This window comes from Bos javanicus, chromosome 20 (assembly GCF_032452875.1).
Source record: "Bos javanicus breed banteng chromosome 20, ARS-OSU_banteng_1.0, whole genome shotgun sequence".
Classification (NCBI taxonomy): Eukaryota; Metazoa; Chordata; class Mammalia; order Artiodactyla; family Bovidae; genus Bos; species Bos javanicus.
In genome coordinates, this window is record NC_083887.1 from 19,988,473 (window position 1) to 20,006,721 (window position 18,249).

Consider the following 18,249-nt stretch of genomic DNA (forward strand, 5'->3'; position numbering starts at 1 on the left):
ACGTATGATATTGAACTCTCAGCCAGAATTATCACCTCAGTAGGAAACCAAAAATTATTTGATTTCATCTTATTTTAGTTTAGGGAAGAAGGACATGAAAATCAGTAGATGGGTAGAGACTGTTTTGTGAGTCATTTTAGTGATTTGTTTTGTTCTGCATTTTTACATTAACTCTTCCATTTGTTGTCTTTATGGTATATATCAGCTTCATGAAATGAAAAATGTACTAGAGATTAGGGATTGTTTGGAATGTGCTTTTGGCATTGATAAATGCCACTACTGATGCCAAATTGCACAGTGTTTAAGCACAGACCCATCAAGAGTCATACTGCCTGTGTTTGAATGCTGGCTCCATCATGCCATGGGCATTTGATTTTTTTTGTCCTTCTTAGGCCTCCCGTTCCTAATCCACAAAAAAAAAAAAAAAACCTAATACAGGATAATCAGTGTAATGTTCTTTTGCATAGTGCCTAGTGCATAGTAATAGTTTGATAAATATTAATTACTATTATTATTTTATAGGGGATTCCCAGGTGGCTCAGTGGTAAAGAATCTTCCTGCCAATGCAGGAGATGCAGGAGACGCCCGTTTGATCCCTGGGTCAGGAAGATCCCCTGGAGAAGGAAGTGGCAACCCACTCCAGTACTCTTGCCTGGGAAATCCTGTGGACAGAGGAGCCAGGCAGGCTACAACCCCATGGGGTTGTGGAGTCAGACACAACTGAGCGACTGAGCACACACATTCTTTTATAATAATTATAATTGTTTGAAATTATTACTACTATTATTTATCAGTTTTTTGGATATTTGTACTCTGATTTTTCATAGTAATTGTTCTGAAAGCCCATTTAAGAAATAAAAAATAATAGGAACATATTAAAAGGGCCCCCAGTGCTGAAATCAACAAACATTGAGTGATTTTGCTGAGCATCAGTGGAAAGGAGGTTAGTTTAAGTTACTATTCAAGTCTATTAGGAAATTACAATTCTAGGCCAAAAGAAAGGGTTAAAAGTACATAAGCTGTTTCCTCATAAAGTTAAGAACTTGAATGTTCTCACACACCTGTTTTCATAGAATAGGTATTAGCTCATTTGTCTGTTAAAATTGAGGAAAGGGCTGTAAGTCCGTTTCTCCATTTGGAGTTTTTCCTTTTTGGTTCTAGTCTGGATTTTAAATGCAAAGTTGATTTTCAAGTGAGGGTTAACATTTCAGCTTGATGACTGATAACTATGGTCAGGATTATAGAAAAACCACCGAAACTGTGCATACAGACATGCACAAATGGCTTGGAATTTGATACTGAAGAAATACAGATTGAATCATGCTGCTGCACAGAGTACTGAATTGCTTTAATTTTGATCTTGTAGTAACTTACGTTACTTTTAGTCCTCACTCAAACGTTCCTGGACATTCCTGCCAAAATTCAAGTCTCGGTAGTTGTGATTTTGACCACGCTTTTGTGTTAAGTGGGTCACCTTAATTCCAAGTGGCCAGTAGCAACAAAGAAGGTTACTTTCAGGTGTGGCTGATGTCGGCTTCATGTTATAGGAACTTCAGTCCCTGGGGTCCCATAGTGGAAGTACTAGTCTTTTTTTTTCTTCTTACTAACAGTGAAACTAGTGCTAAACTAAAAGGCCAAGCAAAGCAGAGAAACCGTATTTTCAGGTGAATCTGATAGACAGTGAAGAAGAGATTTTCTTTGTTTTTATTGTTTCAGTAGTATTGTATCTACTAGGAATTTATGGAATTCATAATGCCTCCTTCATAAGTAACTTTAAAAGATTTGTTATATTCTTAAATGAGGCGTTCATATTTTCTCAGAGAGCAACATTATTTTTTTGGAAAAGCAAATCATTAAAAAATGATACCTATGGGAAAATATGTGGTTTCACAAAATGTCTTAGTTGCCAAGTTTCCAGAATATTTTTATTGTCTGAAACCATAGTTTCATGATTTTAATTAAAAAAGGGAAGCAACACACTGTGCTGTACACCTAAAACTGATCTGACATTAATCAGCTATACTTCTGTTTTTTAAAAAGGGTAGCCACGTGACATATTCAGCATCGCCTTTAATTAGTACACAATGAACACTATTTCTCAAGTAGCGTTTTAATTTTTGGCTTTGTCTTATGAACATTTTATCAAAATAAGCAATTTTTTTTACTAGGTTGTTTTTAAAGGAATGAACGAACTAAAATACATTTGAGTAATTTATACAATTATTCAGTTCAGTTCAGTCGCTCAGTCATGTCTGACTCTTTGGGACCCCATGAATCACAGCACGCCAGGCCTCCCTGTCCATCACCAACTCCCGGAGTTCACTCAAACTCATGTCCATCGAGTCGGTGATGCCATCCAGCCATCTAATCCTCTGTTGTCCCCTTCTCCTCCTGCCCTCAATCCCTCCCAGCATCAAAGTCTTTTCCAATGAGTCAACTCTTCGCATGAGGTGGCCAAAGTATTGGAGTTTCAGCTTTAGCATCAGTCCTTCCAGTGAACACCCAGGACTGATTTCCTTTAGGATGGACTGGTTGGATCTCCTTGCAGTCCAAGGGACTCTCAAGAGTCTTCTCCAACACCACAGTTCAAAAGCATCAATTCTTCGGCTCTCAGAGTTATTAGAATCTGTTTTATTTTAAAATAGAATTAGCAGTTACATTTCAATTCATTTAGATATACATCTGCTTGAAAAGTTTAGAGATTACTAAACACAGGCTACAGTCATCAAAAATTATTTAAAAGTATGCCTGCGTGCTCAGTCATGTCCAACTCATTGTGACCCCATGGACTGTAGCCCACCAGGCTCCTCTGTCCATGGGATTTCCCAGGCAAGTATGCTGGAATGGGTTGCCATTTCCTCTTCCAGGGGATCTCCTGCATCTCCCGTATTGGGAGTCAGATTCTTTACCACTGAGCCACCTGGAAAGCCCATTTAAAAAGTATGTGTGCTTAGTCACGCAGTTGTGCCTGACTCCTTGTGACCTTCTTAGACCGTAGTCCGCCAGGGTACCCTGTCCATGGGATTTTTCAGGCAAGAATACTGAAGTGGATTGTCATTTCCTCCTCCAGGGATCTTCCTGACTCAGGGCTCGAACCCATGTCTCCTAGCCATTGGGGAAGCCCCATTTAAAAGCATAAAGGCATTTCCCATGGTTCAAAATAATTGGACGCAATCATGTCAGTTTTGATCAACCTCCCATTCCTGGCTATTGGAGGCACGTAGAATTACTTTGAAAAAAACTGAATTCATTGACTGCTGCCTAGGAGGGACAGTGATCCTATCAGGCAGCATGCAGTTTTGAGAGCTCAAATATTAGGGCACCCTTCTTGAGTCATGGTTAAGTAGAGGGTTATAGAAAGCAAATGAAAGAACAACCAAAACCTGATGATGATCTGAATTATAATCATTAGAAGGAGCTCCGGCCAAATGGTTCAACTTCTGCCTCTGGAATTGGGAGTTGGGTGGGCACACAAAGGGGAATATCATCCATTCTTTCTGACAGCTAGATGGTGCTGAGAAGCTTTTGAATAAAACACTTTGCTAAATGAAAAAAAAAAAGTATAAAGGCATGTAAAATTTTTCATGATTCAACAGGTTTAGTGTTACAAACAAGATATAAAGTGGAATTAGAGTGGGATTCTAAGTATGTAAGAAATCATATGTCTGTAAAAATCCTGTGTAACATACATGTGCTCACATATCCAGAAGGAAAGTGTTATCAACAGTTATCTTTGGGTGACTCAAGGTTTTTCTGTTTTTTCCAAAGTTTCTATAGTCGATATGAGTCTTATATTTGGTATATGCATATATTGGCTTTTTAAAAGATCAGGTATATTGTATTATGTGTTTGTTTGTTTTCTATGTCTGTACTTCTGCGAACATGGGAATAAAGAGTGGTGAATAGAAAGTTCCTCCTGTGGCTAATTCTTGGGTGTTGTCAAACAGGGCTCCCAGAAGTATCTTTATGCACTGTTTAATTTGGGGCTCCCAGAAACATTTTAATGTACACATTAAAAATAAGAACATACTTGTTCTCTAATTCGTTTCTAAAAGAGGGGGATCAAGGGTGACAATGAATAGGTGATAGTTTCAAGTCTAAATGGAGAAAGACTCTAGGGTTTCAAAATACCGTTGTCTGCATGTTTATCAATTCCCTAATCCTATTGACAAACTCCAGAGGAGAACGACTTTCTGATTTTATAGCCAGAGACAGGGAAGCGTGGAAGATCAAAAAGTTTACACAATATTCAGAAAGTAAGCCTCAGCCCGTGGCCCCTCTTCAAAGCACTAGCTCATCCAGCCACGTGTCATCCTGAAGTTTGCAATGCATGATACTCAGAAGCAGCAGGTACTTTGTGGCCACTAATGCTTTGTAGCTTTGTCGGATTAGAAGTCTTCACTCAATAAAGTATAAACTTTCTTCTAATTAACTGCATCTCCTTTTCCTTCTGGGTTGGTTATAATGAAGTGTGGAAAGGTCATTGGCACGTGCGTTTCACACACAATCTTGAACTAGTTTACAAAGCTCTATTTTCAGGTGCTGCTGTTGGCTGAACTTGATCTGTTAAGAAGGCAAGAAGCTTTTCCTCATTTAAGTACTTGAATAGTTGATGGATCCCAGTGAAGTCTCTGTGAGGGTTTGCTTTTTGATTTCTCTCTTTCGGTTTCTTGTCAATTTGGCTGGCTTCTTATTATAGAAAGAATGAGGGGAGAAAATAAAATGCTGTAGTAAATACTGCAAAAGTAGCAGAAGGATGGCCAAAGTCATAGGGAGTAGTTGTTGACTGTGGTCGTTTCTCCCTGGAAAAACAGAATATTCAATAGTGCCCTGTGGAGCCTCACATTCCCCTGCCTCCAGTAGCGCTGGCTCAGAACTCAGCAGGCTTTGTCTTTGAGGAAGGGGAGAGGCTGCCCCAGCCCCAGGGACCAGGCGGGTGACTGGTTCAGCTCATGTTAACCAGAGCAAGTGACCGACACTTAGACAAAGACATTTTAAAAAATTATACATTCATTATATATTCAGAGATAATTTAAACCTTACATAATTTTGAAAAGGAAAGATTAGCTATTTATTAAGGACATTTGCCACTGAAATGCTAGAAATCTACTCTGACTAAAATGAGACAGTCTTGAGATATTTGGCAAAAACAATTTCTGGTCAAGTTAAGTCAAAAGAGTGAAATATCTTCATCACTAAAACTATAACTTCTCTTATGCTTTGACAGAGAAAGGGAAGCAAGATTGATAAATTACCCTAAATATTGTATATTCTAAATAAATTATTTTCAGTGCTTGGGAGTAAAATATAACCAAAGATAGAATTAAGTGTTTTTATATATCCTCACATGCTTTTCAGTTTAGAGTAATTCAAATCCAGTGTAATTCATGTGAAAAATGAAAAGACATTTCCGGGGATTAATATTTGAATGATGCTGTGCCTTTGTCAAGGTGGCTAAGTTCTTAGGAAATAAACTTGGTAATCAGGCAATTATATTGAATAAAGTGGAAGCAAAGATTGTATCTTTGAAAAGTATCTAGATTTTGTATGAGTTAAATTTTGGCTGTCTCCATAATCTCTCCAAAGCGCAGATGCCCCTCAAAAACATAATTGTGAAATGAAGAGGGTGCAAAATAACACATATTTCCTTAAAAGCGTGTACTATCCCTTTATTTTTCCCACACTTTGAATTTGAAGATCTCTGTGTAACTCGATGATGACCAAAACAACTGGTCTAATTATTGTTAACGATCCGTTTACTAACGTCATCCATATGCCGCTAGTGCTGAAGCATATTTCCTGAGTGTTGTTTTAGGTCACTCAAGCCCTTTCCAGAATTGTTCATGAGTGAGCGAACTGTTCAGCTGCAGTGTTCTCAGGGTCATGTCCTGAAGCTTTCTGTGTAGAATAATTCCATTCCCTTTTGATTAAAGGGCTCCAGCTACCTACATCAAGATATACCCCGTGGAGATTTTGGAAATCCTTCTCACAAACTGTTCATGCTAAGAAATACCACGAACGAACTCTGGGCCTGGGTTTCTCACTTTCTTCCAAGTAGACTGTTGGCACAACTTTCCTTGCCTCTCCTTGTCCCTCCAAGAGACGTCATGCTGACAGCTTGCCCTTGCATCCTGGTGCTGTGTCACTCGGGTTGCTATAGCAACAGTACACACAGAGTAACATTCCCCAGTAACCACGGCGGCTGGGACCTGAGTCAGTTGAAAAGTTCCACTGGGTTTTTATTAGCATCTGATGCAGCCCCGTGTCATCTACAGTTCCAAGCCCATCCAAGGCTCACACACAGTGATGCTCAGGACCTTCCAGTGTTAGATGGTCCAGGGACCTCTCACCGGAGTCACTGCCATTGCTAGCTCCTTCCTGGGTGCCCCTCAGTAATACCTATAATAAGCAGCCAAGGGTAAACTCAGGTCCTGTTGCTGGAACTCCGTTTCTACTGTTGTATATCCTGTGTGCTTAATAACTGTCAGTGACCTTGGTTGATAATCAAGAAGCCCCTCTTTTTACCTAGGGAACTGGTCAGTGGTTAACATCCCAGAAGACACATCTTCACCCTTGTGACTGAGAAGAACACGTGTTAAAGAATAAGGATGTAATTACTGTAATTCTCCTTGGGGATTTATGAATATGAAACATACTATTTAATATGGCTTGAAAGTGGTCCTAGAGTGACCAGTGTCATCTAATATGGGATTTGGTTTCTTTTTCAGACATGGAGATGACCTGATTGTGACTCCCTTTGCACAGGTAAGCACAGCTTGCTGCTGGACAGGTTTCTCAGTCCTCAGAAAGTTTTAATGGCAGGGATTAGTTCTGGTTCTTCATTCTAAATCTAACACAAGTACAGATACAAAGTCTGTGGTTCACTCAAGTAATCTGAAAGCAATGCTAGAGAATATAACTTTGTCCATATTGGTCTGTTTCTTATAAATCCATAGACCCAGAGAGTATCTTTGCTTCAAATTACAAATTGTCCAAGTGACATACTTAAGTGGGACCACATTTCCTTAATTGACATAAGCACTAGAAGAAGAAAGCTATATCATGGATTAAATTACATTTAGTATAATTAGGTACATGATTAGTGCTTGAAATTCAATATTCCAATTCAACCTGATGCTTTATTTACTCTTCTTTTAAACATGGCATTTGTCCAGAGATTTAACTGAATGGCATATTTATGTTTATGAGTTCCTTTTAGGCATACAAATCATGAAAACACTTTAACCACATGATCCCAGAAATACTAGAAGGTGAAAAAAATCTAAAGAATTTTGGAATATAAAGTAGTTGATAACCTGATATTCTTAGTATAGACCAGTGCTTCTCAACTCTAGTTACACAGTAGAATCTCCTGGAAAGATTTTATCCCATGCTGCGCCTCTGATCAATTGAATCCAAAAATCTGGACCCAGGCAGTATACTTTTTAAAACCCCAGTATTTTCTCAGGGAAAGTTGGGAGCTACTGGTATGGGCAGACTAGGGATCAGATCAGATCAGGTCAGTCGCTCAGTCGTGTCCGACTCTTTGCAACCCCATGAATCGCAGCACGCCAGGCCTCCCTGTCCATCACCAACTCCCAGAGTTCACTGAGACTCATGTCCATCGAGTCTGTGATGCCATCCAGCCATCTCATCCTCTGTCGTCCCCTTCTTCTCTTGCCCCTAATCCCCCCAATCCCTTCCAGATCTCATTGGAAAAGATCAGAGTCTTTTCCAATGAGTCAGCTCTTTGCATGAGGTGGCCAAAGTACTGGAGTTTCTGCTTTAGCATCATTCCTTCTAGAATGTGATAAAACTTATTTAACCTGGGGCACGAAGCAGGTTTGGAGCAGAAAATGGCAACCCACTCCAGTATTCTTGCCTGGAGAACCCAATGGACAGAGGAGCCTGGTAGGCTACACTCCACGGGGTCGCAGCGTCAGACACGACTGAGAGACTGAGCAAAGCCAGTTTAAAGTCAACACTGACTGTTAATAAGAATGATCCAGAGGGTTAAAAAAATCATAATCAAGGCTAGCTACGTCACAACTAGCGCTAGTGACATAAGCAACTCACTAACTTCTCTATGACTTTTTTCCCCAGTTGGTAAAATTGGGGACTCAGCTGGTTTAAGATAGACCCCAGTCAAAGCCTTTCACCTGCTCTTGTGATGAATGTGCGTGGGCAAGCCTGTTCTCCTCTGTGAAATGACACAAGGCTACTTGTCTCATAAGGTTATTATCAAGAGATTGAAGTAACACCAAGCTTATTTCTAGAAAGTAAAATACTTAGTGAATTTTGTGTTGTTATCAGCAAGGGTTCTTTGATCTCCAAAATTTCATAATAGGTATTGTTTTTAAAAATGAATAATGGCAGTGTTTGGGTAGCAGAATCATATATGTTTCTAACACTTTTTCAAATTTCCTGACTTTTTTTGAATTTATATTTATTTGTTTGGGGCTATGCTGGGTCTTCGTTGCTGTGCAGGCTTTTCTCTGGTTGTGGTGAGCAGGGGCTACGCTTTAGTTGCAGAGTGAGGGTTTCTCACTTCAGGGTTTCTCTTGTTACTGAGAGCCCCTCTGCAGCACGTAGGATCTTCCTAGCCCAGGGATAGAACCTGCATCTCCTGCACTGGCAGGAAGAGTCTTTACCACTGAGCCACAAGGGAAATCCCAAATTTCCTGAAGTTTTTGATTGCTATAATTTAGATCAAAATTTAAGGAGTCCATAAATAGCAAAGTATGTAGTGATATTTTTTATTAATGCAGGCTATTAAAAATAGAAGAATACCACCACCACCCCTTTTGGAAGTTTAATGTCTCATTTGCTTAAAAGTTTGCTGGAGGTCATTAGTTCTTTCCAATAATTATATTTCTATGTTAAAAAAATTTACAATCGTGTTTCATCATATTTTGTGATAATAAAATCATACAAAGCTAAGGACTTTTAATTGATAGCTGTCAAGAACCCATAACTTTATATCTAAAGCTCAGTAACAGAGTAAATCAGGTAAAATAATATATAAATAACCATCATCAAATGTAAAAACAATCATTCCAACCTGAGTATATTTAGGTCACTATTCTTCTAACTAAAATCTCTAGGTGTTGTTGTAAGAAAAATACACTTAAATATGTAGTAAAATGTGAAAAAAAGTAATCTGTATATCTTATATCAAGTAATATGTGTTAGTCTCCCACTAATTGATAGATAAATTTCAACTTGAACCTTGCCATTAACACTCTTCAATTTTAAGGATATCTAGTCTTTTACATATCAGACATTTTCTGTAGAGTATTATAATTGATATACTGATAAATATATTATGTAAAATATCACTTAGTCTGTGTCAATGAACTGTTTAACTAGGATGTGTACTTACTAATAATACCCTTGAAATTGGACCTTAGAATAAAAAACACTCTGTATAATTTGTGGGTATATATGATGCCTGAATCATATATAGATTCTTGGAATCTACTTAGGAAAGTTTATGATTAGCTTAATGACTCATATCACCTTATGGAAGGTAGTTATTGCCCCAAGGCTGCAGATTCTTAAGTGGCTTCATCACAGCTTTCACAAATGGCCTTTTACTAGAGTATATAATCTAAAAAACTCTATGTATGTATGTGTTTCTTGCTCAGTCATGTCCAGCTCTTTGCGACCCCATGAACTGTAGCCCGCCAGGCTCCTCAGTCCATGGGATTCTCCGAGCAAGAATACTGGAGTGGGTTGCCATTCTGCTTTTCGACCCAGGGATCAAACCTGGATCTCCTGCACTGCAGACAGATTCTTTACCATCTGAACTACAGGGAAGTCCCTTCTCAAAGTTTTAGTATAGGCGGGAGTATTCACCATTTAATGCTAAATATTATAATGCTTAAATGGTAAGATGTTTTTGTCACTTGAGTTGAAACCAATATCATCGGTCAACTATACGATAGTTGGCTTTCGCCAATAGACAGAGAAGACTGTAGACATTAATAGGTTATCCAGGGAAGTGTTGAAATAGGCCAAAAAATTCCCATCGTTCCCAACATGCTTTGGGATTGCTAATTTCACACTAGATTATTCCAATGAAAAAAGCCATACTACTTTCAAAATAAAACCTTCGGCATAGAAAAAATAAATATGAGCAAAAGGAAGAAGAAGAAAAGTTCCTATAATTCTTAACCCTAAAAGATTGACATTTTACTTTCTGCCCCTCAGTTTATTTTCCTGTGTGTATTGTTGTCGTTGTTCAGTCACTAAGTTGTGTCCTACTCTTTCTATCCCATAAACTACAGCACACTAGGCTTCCTTCTCATAATTCTTTACAATGGGCCTCCTGCTGTCTCAGCTGCTCAGTGGCTCCTTCCAAGCCCATCTCATTGTCTGCCTCTTCTTGAGAACTCATTTCTTCATGCTTTGCCTTCATCTCCAAAACATGAAAGGATCCCTCCCTGTGGTTCCCCAGCCACAGTTTCCTGTGAAGCGAAGAGAATAAAATCTTAGGTTATGAGAGAAATTGGGAAGATGTGCAAGGTCATATTCCACTTTGATGGACAGAGCTGAACCTAAAGCATTGAGCATAGACATAACCTTCAGCAAAGATCCTCCACTCCCCCTCCATATTCGGTTCCCAAGTCTGTAACACTGTCAGGGTTAGAAATTCTTGCTGGTGTTCAATCTAAACACGTTTCCACTTCTAGTTTCTTATGTTCCCCCCTTAAGTTAAGAATCTTTTTGCTCCCCAGGAAGATAACAGCTCTAAATATTTTGTTGTTTTACATTTGAAATATTCTCCTGTGCTTATGCTGAAATCTTTGGGTTTGGGTATTCCCTTAGAGTAAGTGTTGACAGGAATGGTGTCATGTCACCTGATGCCACTTAGTAGCTGACCTTTTCCTCCCAAGGGTGAAGTCTCAATTTGGCCAGAGATCTTGAGGGGCCAAGGAACTCCAAGGAGACACAACACTGATGCAGTACAGGGAACCCTGCTTTGTAATCAGTTGTCTCTGGCTCCACCTTTTCCGTTATTTGTATCACATCATGAATGACCGCCATGTAAAATTCTTAGTCAATCAGAATCCTCCCCTGGAAGTGTGCAGTATTCAAAGAAGTGGAATCTTTAGTTCAACAAAGGACAGAAAATATCCAGATATTATCTTGTATCCCCCACCCTCACATCATTCAGATGGAGCGAGATATACTTGATTTAAAAGTACAGAGTAGGAACAGCCAAGTCATTTCACCTTTACTCTTACTGAAGTTATAGCACCTAGGGTAATTTTAGGAAAAACGTGGTGGTTATTAACCTTGTAGAACATTACTGTCCCATGGTAATGGGACATTGTTGATTTTTTTTAAATGCCTCTGTATGTCTTTTCCTCATTTCACCCAGAAATAGCAATCTTGTGGTCTTGTCATTGAATCCAATAGGATCTCCTTATTTCTTTCTCTAAGAAAGAAGAAAATCATCAGATTTCAGTTGCGTCTACCTGTTGGGTTTTTTATCCTTCATTAAAATAAATTTCAGTAGCATGTTCTAGGAATCTAAATACTTTTGGGGTTGAACTATATGAAATTATCAATATTCAACCTTTGGTGGCATACAAAGACAGCAAGCTCATATAGTTTAACCAAACATAACTTGGAAAGAGATTTTCTGCCAAAATGACCTTTCTATCTTGTAAATAATCACAATTTGGCTCCACTATTTTTTCTGGAAGCAAAACCAAGACAGAGAGTTCTTTCTCGCTCCTCAGCCCCTCCGCCCCACCCGATCTAAGGCCTGTGGCAACTCATGGTCTATGTTTTAATGCCATCTAGTGGCTTAACGTGTATCCGAAATGAAAACATCCTCAAAGCTATTTACTTCTTGGTTGTTATTTTATTAAGCATGAGTTTTTAACAGGCCTGTCATTGCCCTTTTTTTTTTAAAAGCAATCTCCTCTTTAAGTCTTTTCCAGGAACTATTAATATAGAAGTACACGTTCCTTTTATGTGAATACGTTCAGATGTTTAATTTTTTAATGAAATCCACATTTGTCTGCCATTTTCAGGGACTCTTTTTGGTTAATAAATGTTGAGAAATACCTAAGAAAGGGGACTTCTCCCAGCAGTCCAGTGGTTAAGACTTTTCCCTTCTCCTGCAGGGAACACAGGGAGCAGGGGCCAGGGAACTAAGATATTTCATGCTGTGTGCTGCAGCCAAAGAAAAAAACCCCAAGAAAGTCTTAGATTAATGTGTGTAAATAACATTTGATCCCTCTTACAGGCCAATACAACTGTGTGCAAAAATTTCCATATCAGTGTCCTAATTATCTTTTCTAAAATGTTCTCCTCTTTCCCAATGTATTTTGACCTTGAATTATTATGCTTTTGCTTGGAGGGGCAGAAGAAAAAGAAATGACCCTAATTTTGTAACCGTTGAGCTGTTAATATGGGAGAAAAACCTCAGGGACCTTTGGTTAGTAATCATTAAAGACTGATGAAAACCATCAGAGTGTTAGAGCTCTGACTACAGCGCTTAAAGGTTTGAATTCAAAGGGCATGAGAGCTGCTCTGTAACAAAAGTGAATAATTAAACCCTAACTCAGGGGCTTGTGTGAAACTGTTTCTGGTTCTTCCCCTACAACCTGCAGTAGCAGATGCTTCACTCTTTATGTTCTCCAATGCCAGTGAGAAACCACGAAGTCTAACACAGTGCCTTTGGGTTGTGTCACCCAGGATCACTGAACTTGGCCCAGGGCAACACCCCTTGTAACATTTGATTGGCACTTCTATTTATACTTCCGCTGCTATCATAAATGTCATGATGCAGAAGATAATAGTTAATGCTTAATATAACATTATGAAATGTTATTTGCCCTCAGTTCAGTTCAGTTCAGTTGCTCAGTTGTGTCTAACTCTGCGACTCCACGGACTGCAGCAAGCCAGGCTTCCTTGTGCATCACCAACTCCCAGAGTTTACTCAAACTCACGTCCATCAAGTCGGTGATGCCATCCAACCATCTCATCCTCTGTCGTTGCCCTTCTCCTCCCACCTTAAATCTTTACCAGCATCAGTGTCTTTTCAAATCAGTCAGTTCTTCACATCAGGTGGCCAAAGTATTGGAGTTTCAGCTTCAGCATCAGTCCTTCCAATGAATATTCAGGACTGATTTTCTTTAGGATGGACCGGTTGGATCTCTCTGCTGTCCGAGGGACTCTCAAGAGTCTTCTCCAACACCACAGTTCAAAAGCATCAATTCTTCAGAGCTCAGCTTTCTTTATAGCCCAGCTCTCACATCCATACATGACTACTGGAAAAACCGTAGCTTTGACTAGATGGACCTTTGTTGGCAAAGTAATGTCTTTGCTTTTTAATATGCTGTCTAGATTGGTCATAGCTTTTCTTCCAAGGAGCAAGCATCTTTAATTTCATGGCTGCAGTCACCATCTGCAATGAATTTGGAGCCCCCAATAATAAAGGCTGTCACTGTTTCCACTGTTTCCCCATCTATTTGCCATGAAGTGATGCAACTAGATGCCATGATCTTAGTTTTCTGAATGTTGAGTTTTAAGCCAACTTTTTTACTCTCTTTTACTTTCATCAAGAGGCTCTTTAGTTCTTTGCTTTCTGCCCTACTGTCTGCCCTGCTATTTGTCTTACTACAAGAAAAATAATGTAATACTTGCACCCATGGGGAATGATATAGCTACCAGGTTATTTACTGGCAGTGTTTGTAAAACTGAAATTTAGGAGACAATCTAGAAGTCAACAAATGACATATATACCCTACCATGTATAATATAAATAGCTAGTGAGAAGCTGATGTATAGCATAGGGAGCTCAGCTCATGTTCTGTAATGACCTAGGTGGGTGGAATGGGGAGGTGGGAGGAGGCTGAACAAGGAGGGGGTATATGTATACTTAGAGCTGCTTCACCTTGTTGTACAGCAGAAACTAGCACAACATTGTAGAGCAATTATACTCTAATCAAAAAATAAATTAAAAATAAAGTCAGTGAGGAGAGGGGACAGGCAGCTGATTGGGGGGGGTAGCTAAAAGGGAAATTTCTTTCTTCACTTTTTGTTTTGAAATATTTCACCCATATAAGAGAAATTATCTAGTGACTTTCCGAAATACAAGAATAAAAACCAGCAGTTTAAGAACTAGAACAGTGCCAATATTTTAATGCCCTGAGTATCCCTCCCAGAGCCCATCTGTCTGCCTTCTCTCAGGAATAATAATTTTGATTTTTATCTTGTTATTGAGAAGGAGACAGTTGACTTTTGTTTAAACTTTGTACCATGTGAAGATACAGATTATGCAAAAATAAATACAAAATTTAAAATTAAATTTAAATTAAAAAACAATAAATTTATCTAATTTAATATCTTCATTATAACGAAGGCAGAAACCTTTACACAGAAAAACAAGTGGAGTATGTCTTTCATGAAGTAATGCTTGCTTTCAAGTGAGCATAGAACATGAATTACCTGTGATACTATTTCTATTTGTCCAGCTGTCAGATGCAGTGTACTTAATGTAACTTATTAAAAATGAAGTTCTCAGAATTCTGAAGTCAACATTTTGCCTAGAACAAGGATCAACCGGAGGGGGGTATAATAATCTTATTCAAAATGCTGAATTAGTGTATTTGATATTCAATTCTTAAAGCATAAATTTAGCCCGCATGGTTTAATGACAGTGGATCATTTGTCAGAATTCTTTCTGCATCATTCAAGATTTCATGCCTAATAAAAGACATCATGGTTTGATGTCAGCAGTTGGCTATTTGAGTACTTCGTCATAGGCAGCATGACCTTTCAGCACTGTGAGTTGTTCATATGCAATAGTGAGCCAGATTTTTCCAGTGACTGAGTTCATCGTGATTGGCACCTTAGGAAACATCATTAACTCCTGATGCTGTAGGTCACTCCCTGTGCATGCTCACCCGTGTCCAACTCTGGGACGTCATGGACTGTAGCCGGCCAAGCGTCTCTGTCCATGGGATTTTCCCGGCAAGAATACTGGAGTGGGTTGCCATTTCCTTCTCCAGGGGGTCTTCCTGACCCAGGGATCGAACCTCATCTCCTAAGTCTCCTTCATTGGCAGTGCTGCAGATTCTTTACCACTGAGCCACCTGGGAAGTCACTCTCAACAGTTTCCCAGTGACTTACAAGAATTAATGCCAGTTTCAAAAATATCTGAGATATTTTTGTCTTAAAATTTAGACTGACTTTAGTCTAGGTCAGTGCCAAATGACAAAATTCTGGAAACAGTTCTGGAACTGTTGGAGCAATTATAAAAACTTCACCCCGACAGTGTATTGTCAGTGATGGGTCTTAAGTAAGTTTCCTATGCACACACCAAATCATTACATAGACTGTCGCCATAGTGGGCTAATAGTCACTGAGTGCCTTCTGCTTGCCAAGCATTGTTCTTGGCACCTAACCTGCCATGTCACTTCATTTTCACGGCAACCCTTTGAGGTAGATGTTACTATGCATACGTGTGTACTCAGTTGCTTCAGTCATATCCAACTCTGCAATCCATGAACTGTATCCACCAGGCTCCTCTGTCCATGGAATTCTCCAGGCAAGAATACTGGAGTGGGTTGATATACCCTCTTCCAGCGGATCTTCCCAGCCCAGGAATCAAACCCATATCGCCTGTGTTTCCTGCATTGCAGGCAGGTTCTTTACCCAATGAGCCACCTGGAAAGCCCAGATGTTGCTATAAAACCTGTTGGTCACTCAGTCATGTCAGACTCTTTGCAATGCCGTGGATTGTAGCTCTCCAGGCTCCTCTGCCCATGGAATTCTCCAGGCAGGAATATTGGAGTGGGTTGCCATTCCCTTCTCCAGGGGATCTTCCTAATCCAGGGATCAAGCATGGGTCTCCTGCATTGCAGGTAGGCTCTTTACCATCTGAGCCATCAGGGAAGTCCAGATGTTACTATACTGGTTTACAGATGAGAAACTTAGGGTCAAAGAGACGGTAGAATTTTATAAGTTCACACACTGACTATGTAAGAGAGCCAGGCAACCTGGGTTGTTATGTGGTACCTAATGAGACATCTGAAATATATATTCTAGATAAACATGCTGGTTGTCACCCAGATGACCCATAATATAGGGTCTAATATAGACCCATAATATAGAGTAATGGCAACCCACTCCAGTACTCTTGCCTGGAAAATCTCATGGGCAGAGGAGCCTGGTGGGCTGCAGTCCATGGGGTCACGAAGAGTCGGACACGACTGAGCGGCTTCACTTTCACTTTTCACTTTCATGCACTGGAGAAGGAAATGGCAACCCACTCCAGTGTTCTTGCCTGGAGAATCCCAGGGACGGCGGAGCCTGATGGGCTGCCGTCTATGGGGTTGCACAGAGTCAGACACGACTGAAGTGACTTAGCAGCAGCAGCAGCATAGACCCATAATATAGGAGTCTAATATAGACTCCACCCTGGGGAGACTTGTCCATTCTAGGAGAAAGTGAGGGGGTAGGTGGAGATACAGTACTCTTGTCACTTCTGTCTCCTGGTCTTTAGATTCTTTTGCCACTTTATAGTTTCACTACAAGTAGAAAAAGGAAGAGTTATTAGAGACAGTGGGATCCCTTGGTATGTGTATATGTTCGTGTCCATGTACTCATTTATTCAACAAATTTGTCTTGAGTATCTTCTGTGGGCCAGACGCTGTACGCATCCAGAGCAGTCTCATTTTGCTTGAGACCTTATAATTCATGATTCAGGTAACCTTAATGAAGAAGAGAATCTCTGTTTACTAGAATATCTATGTGGTAAAGGTGAGAAAACAATTTAAAGTATACTTAGTTTGCTGACTTCAAGACTGTAGCATTCTTGGTGAAGATACTGAGGATAATTTTGTTTTACATTTTTTACCTAAAGTGAGACTTTAATATTTTACATGATGTGATTTCAAATTTATATAAGAGGCAACAGCAGCCCTCTCTATATATTTCCTGGGATACTGTTTTACTGACTGGGGAATCCAGCAACACTATGGAAACTGCTGCTAATGTCACCATATTCATAGACAGTGTGGACAAATATCTGGAAAATCCCTAAGTCTGGCCTCTCTGGATTTCAAATAGATCCATGTCACCTTCACCAGGTGCTAGGAGATTCTTCAGTACTATATGAAGCTAAGTTGCAAGCAATATTAAACTTTCCCTTAGCAAACTGTTTTTAAAAATCACCAAACCATTTCATATTGCATCAAAGAGGGCCTTATTTCAAGAAGTTTAAGTAATCCTTTTTTCTTGTAGGTCTTGGCCAGCCTGAGAACTGTACGAAACAACTTTGCTGCATTGACTAATTTGCAAGACCGAGCACCTAGCAAGTAAGTTATTCTTTTTACCCCCACCTTCCAGCCAATCTTTTAAATAGTGTTTTCTCAGTTTGCTTGAGCTCAAGGCAATATATTAGATTTCTCTGAATCATTGCCGTGGTGTCTAACCATTTACACTAAGTCATATGAAGTCCTGTTAATTTACTATAAATACTTTGGAGTGATGGTTCTCATATCAGAAATGAATCAGGATGACAAATAAATATGGTGATTCCATCTGTCAGAGATCACCTGGCATGATCAGTCCTCTGCCTTGTCACACACAGGGTAACTTTATAGTTTGGGCTTACTTCATAAATTAACCATTGACAAATAATGTCATCAAGACTTGAAGTTAACCCAAAGGCATCCTCTCAATTCTAGCACAACCATTACTTGGGGAAGCCTCATATCACAGGCGTGTGTGTTAGTCTCTCAGTTGTGTCTGACTCCTTGCAACCCTGTGGACTGCAGCCCTCCAGGCTCCTCTGTCCATGGGATTCTCCAGGCAAGAATACTGGAATGGGTTGCTATTCCCTTCTCCAGGGGATCTTCCTGACCCAGGGATTGAACCCCAGTCTCCTGCATCTCAGGCAGATTCTTTACTGTCTGAGCCACGAGAGAAGACTCATATCACAGGAAAGATCTCTAATTCTCCTGCTGTTACTGACTCGGATGAGCAGTTAACAAAATTGGGATTTATGGGATGACAGGGGAAGGAAGTGTTTGAAAGAGAGAAAGATGAGAAGGAAAATAACTATAACTTGGGGGTTCCAATAAAGATGGGAAGTGAAACAAAAAAGAAAATTAATTTTCCAATATTAAATGGAAAACTGATTAGTTATTCACATTCCATTTTTGTGATAACCTATTATGAATAATGAGGGCTTCTCAGGTGGCTTAGTGCTAAAGAATACAC

General features: G+C 39.6%; 1 protein-coding gene across 12 annotated transcripts in view; it reads left to right on the forward strand.

Annotated features, from left to right (window-relative positions):
• PDE4D (phosphodiesterase 4D) overlaps positions 1–18,249 on the forward strand; it is a 1,603,025-nt gene that overhangs the window by 1,383,104 nt on the left and 201,672 nt on the right. For 11 of the 12 annotated variants that reach the window (XM_061393128.1, XM_061393125.1, XM_061393122.1 and 8 more), the window contains 2 exons: positions 6,729–6,765; positions 17,269–17,342. In XM_061393128.1, coding sequence (XP_061249112.1) covers positions 6,729–6,765; positions 17,269–17,342 — 111 coding nt within the window. Of the gene's footprint in view, positions 1–5,383; positions 6,611–6,728; positions 6,766–17,268; positions 17,343–18,249 lie in introns of those variants that run through there. The other variant, XM_061393133.1, reaches the window with a different exon arrangement.